This window comes from Phaethon lepturus, unplaced genomic scaffold (assembly GCF_000687285.1).
Source record: "Phaethon lepturus isolate BGI_N335 unplaced genomic scaffold, ASM68728v1 scaffold25750, whole genome shotgun sequence".
Classification (NCBI taxonomy): Eukaryota; Metazoa; Chordata; class Aves; order Phaethontiformes; family Phaethontidae; genus Phaethon; species Phaethon lepturus.
The window spans coordinates 26,020-28,656 of NW_010510188.1; the positions used below are offsets into that span (position 1 = coordinate 26,020).

At 52.9% G+C, this 2,637-nt stretch overlaps 1 protein-coding gene across 1 annotated transcript in view; it reads left to right on the forward strand.

Annotated features, from left to right (window-relative positions):
* Positions 1-1,352, forward strand: part of CHRDL2 (chordin-like 2) — a gene marked incomplete at its 5' end in the record, with an annotated part of 18,514 nt that extends 17,162 nt beyond the window's left edge. The window contains one exon of the mRNA XM_010296262.1: positions 1,273-1,352. Within this exon, the coding sequence (XP_010294564.1) occupies positions 1,273-1,352 (80 nt within the window). The remainder of the gene's footprint in view (positions 1-1,272) is intronic.
* Positions 1,353-2,637: the final 1,285 nt, after the last annotated feature.

Consider the following 2,637-nt stretch of genomic DNA (forward strand, 5'->3'; position numbering starts at 1 on the left):
CTATTTCCCGCTGGCTGCCTCTTCGCCCGGGCTGGGTTAGAGTTTAACGGGTCAGGTTCGGATTCCGTATTGTCCAGCACCCACGGGTCACCGGGTCAGCCAGGAACAGCTCTGCTGCCCAGCACACACCAGCACACCCAGTGCCCCAGGGAGGGTGGGGGTTCATTTTCATCTCCGAGCCTTTCGAGACGACATCTCTTGACCAAACCCCGGGGTATTTCCAAGTCCCTGCTCCCGGGTTGGGCTCTGCACCAGCTTGGGGTCTCTGGCACGTGCCCCCTTCTTCTTGCCTCAGTTTCCCCTGACAAATAACCCTCTGGTGAAACCATCCCTCTGCCGTTGCCGCAAGTTCTAGGAAAGCGTTGGCCGGTGATTTCTTCACAACAGGAGATTAATTCGGCTAGAAAATATGCCCCCTCCGGGGATGACGACATTAGGGCTGCATAATCCTTGCTGGGATTACGGGGGAGGTGACCACCCGGGGCGAAAGCACCTCCAGCCACCTCCTGCAAGTACGGGGATGCTGGTATTTTGGGGGGGCAAGGAGAGGGGTTGGGGAGCTTTGTGCCCCTTTTTGGGGTGTTGCCCAGCTCCCTCCAGTGCATTTGCTTTGCAGGGAGTCTGCAGCTCACCTGTGCGGGGACCTGGGGGGCTGCTTTTCCTCCCGCAGCGGGACCTTCCCCGACCGTAGGTGGTTGCAAAGCGCAGGAGGAGCCAAGGCTGCGGCAGCAGCAGAAAAACAACTATAAATGGGGGGGTGTGGGTGTGGGGTGTTTGAGCAACCCACCCCAAAGAAATGGGGCTGACAGCCATCTCCCTGTGCTGACAAGGAGAGCAGAGAAGCATAGCCCTCCACGGCCCGCGAATGTGAATTTTGGCTTTCTGACACGACTCAGGGGACAAGGGAGGCAGAGGGAGTGATTCATCCCCATTTCGGGCCGATCTCTTTTTCTTTCACTCGCACGGGAGTGGTTTCCAGGGAAAACATTGGAAATGCCGTTAATTGTGCTAATTGCATTGCGGTAGGTATACAGAGCCTCTCTCGACCTCAAATAGCATTTTAATTACGAGGTGGCAAAGTCTAGGAGCAGATTACAGGGCTGCTGCTGAGCTGCTCTGGCCGTGGCCAGCGCGCTGGGTAGACCTCTCTCCCCACCTCTCCCCCAGCACGGTCTTTGTGGGTCCTCTGGTGCGGAGGGTGCTACGCATGGCGTAAATTGTGCTTTCCTGATCCGAGGGGTGTTGCTAATGAGTGTCTCTCTGCTCATGCAGGTCACTGGAACATCTTCCGAGCCCAGACGTCCGAGCTGAGGATGACAGAGAGCCCAGAGAAAGAAACAAAGAACTTGTAAAGAAAAAAACTTTAACTTAGCTATTGATTTATCTACACACACACACATACACATATATATGAAAAAAAAAAAAGCTGCATTATTTAATAGACTGGCACAGCAATAAAGGATACGCTAGTGTAAATTACAGAAACCCCAGCAAACGAACAAAACTGAACCGCATTGAAGCCACAGCCGTGGAGGTGCCTCTCTCCAGCGGGAGAGTGGAAGATGTTGGCCGTCGTCTCCTGCTACCGAAGATGTTGGCTGTGAGGGGGAGGAAGGAGAGATGGTGGAGATGTGAGACCTGGTGCGGCGTCAGGAGGTGGGATACGTCCCTGACACCCCATCATTTCTGAAGAGGCAGCAAAGCAGAGCGTGGCCATGCTTTTTACCAACCTCCAGCACAAAGATGACCTGCAAGGAGAGAAAAATCATCCTGATTTCTTTTCTTGGAGCCCCTGCGATCTGCAAAGGGTTTCTTTGGCTGAATACCCTCCAGAGGGTATTTCTTGAAAAATCTTGCGTCTTTTCTCCTCTCTTTCAGCTGGGAGGATTCTTTTCCATTCTTTGCAGGTCACTTGAAGATGTAGTTTTTTGGAGGACCCACCTGCTGACAGGGTCTGAGACCCTGAACACTGCACTAAGGTCGCTACTAAGCATGTTATTATGCTATATATTTATATATATCCTACATAATATCTACTGGGCTGTATTCACAGGAGAGGCATCTCCCAAAGGGTGAACAGGACCATTTCTGCAGTGTGGGGAAGAGGGCATGCAGCAGCACCGCCCTCCCCCTGTCTGGAAATAGCTTTGGGGGATTTTCAGGTTGTTTTGGTACATGTATTTATCCTTGGTTTCTTGTTTTATTCTGTTTTGATAAATCTATTTATTTGGAGATCCAGATCTGTCCGATAAATCTGATTAAAGCGTCTTCTTGATTCAGCCTCCTGTGCCAGCTCTCCTTTCCCTGTAGAGGGTCCGTGTTACGACTTGGGGCGCCCCGTTGGGACCCCCATCCCTGTGGGGTCTGATCTCCTTACATTCACTCAGGTAACATCCTCGAGGTTGGGATGGGAGATTGGGGCATGCGGAGAGCATCCCAGGGATGCTTCGCTCACCATCAGGGAACCGTCATGCCCCGCTTGCTTATGGTCTGCAGCCGGTTTGGGGCTGAAAATGGATCTTGGGGCTGGCAGCGGGCATGGGGGTCATAGAATTGTAGAATCCCAGAAGGGTTTGGTTGGGAGGGACCTTTCAGGGCCATCTAGTCCAACCCCCTGCCATGAGCAGGGACATCCCC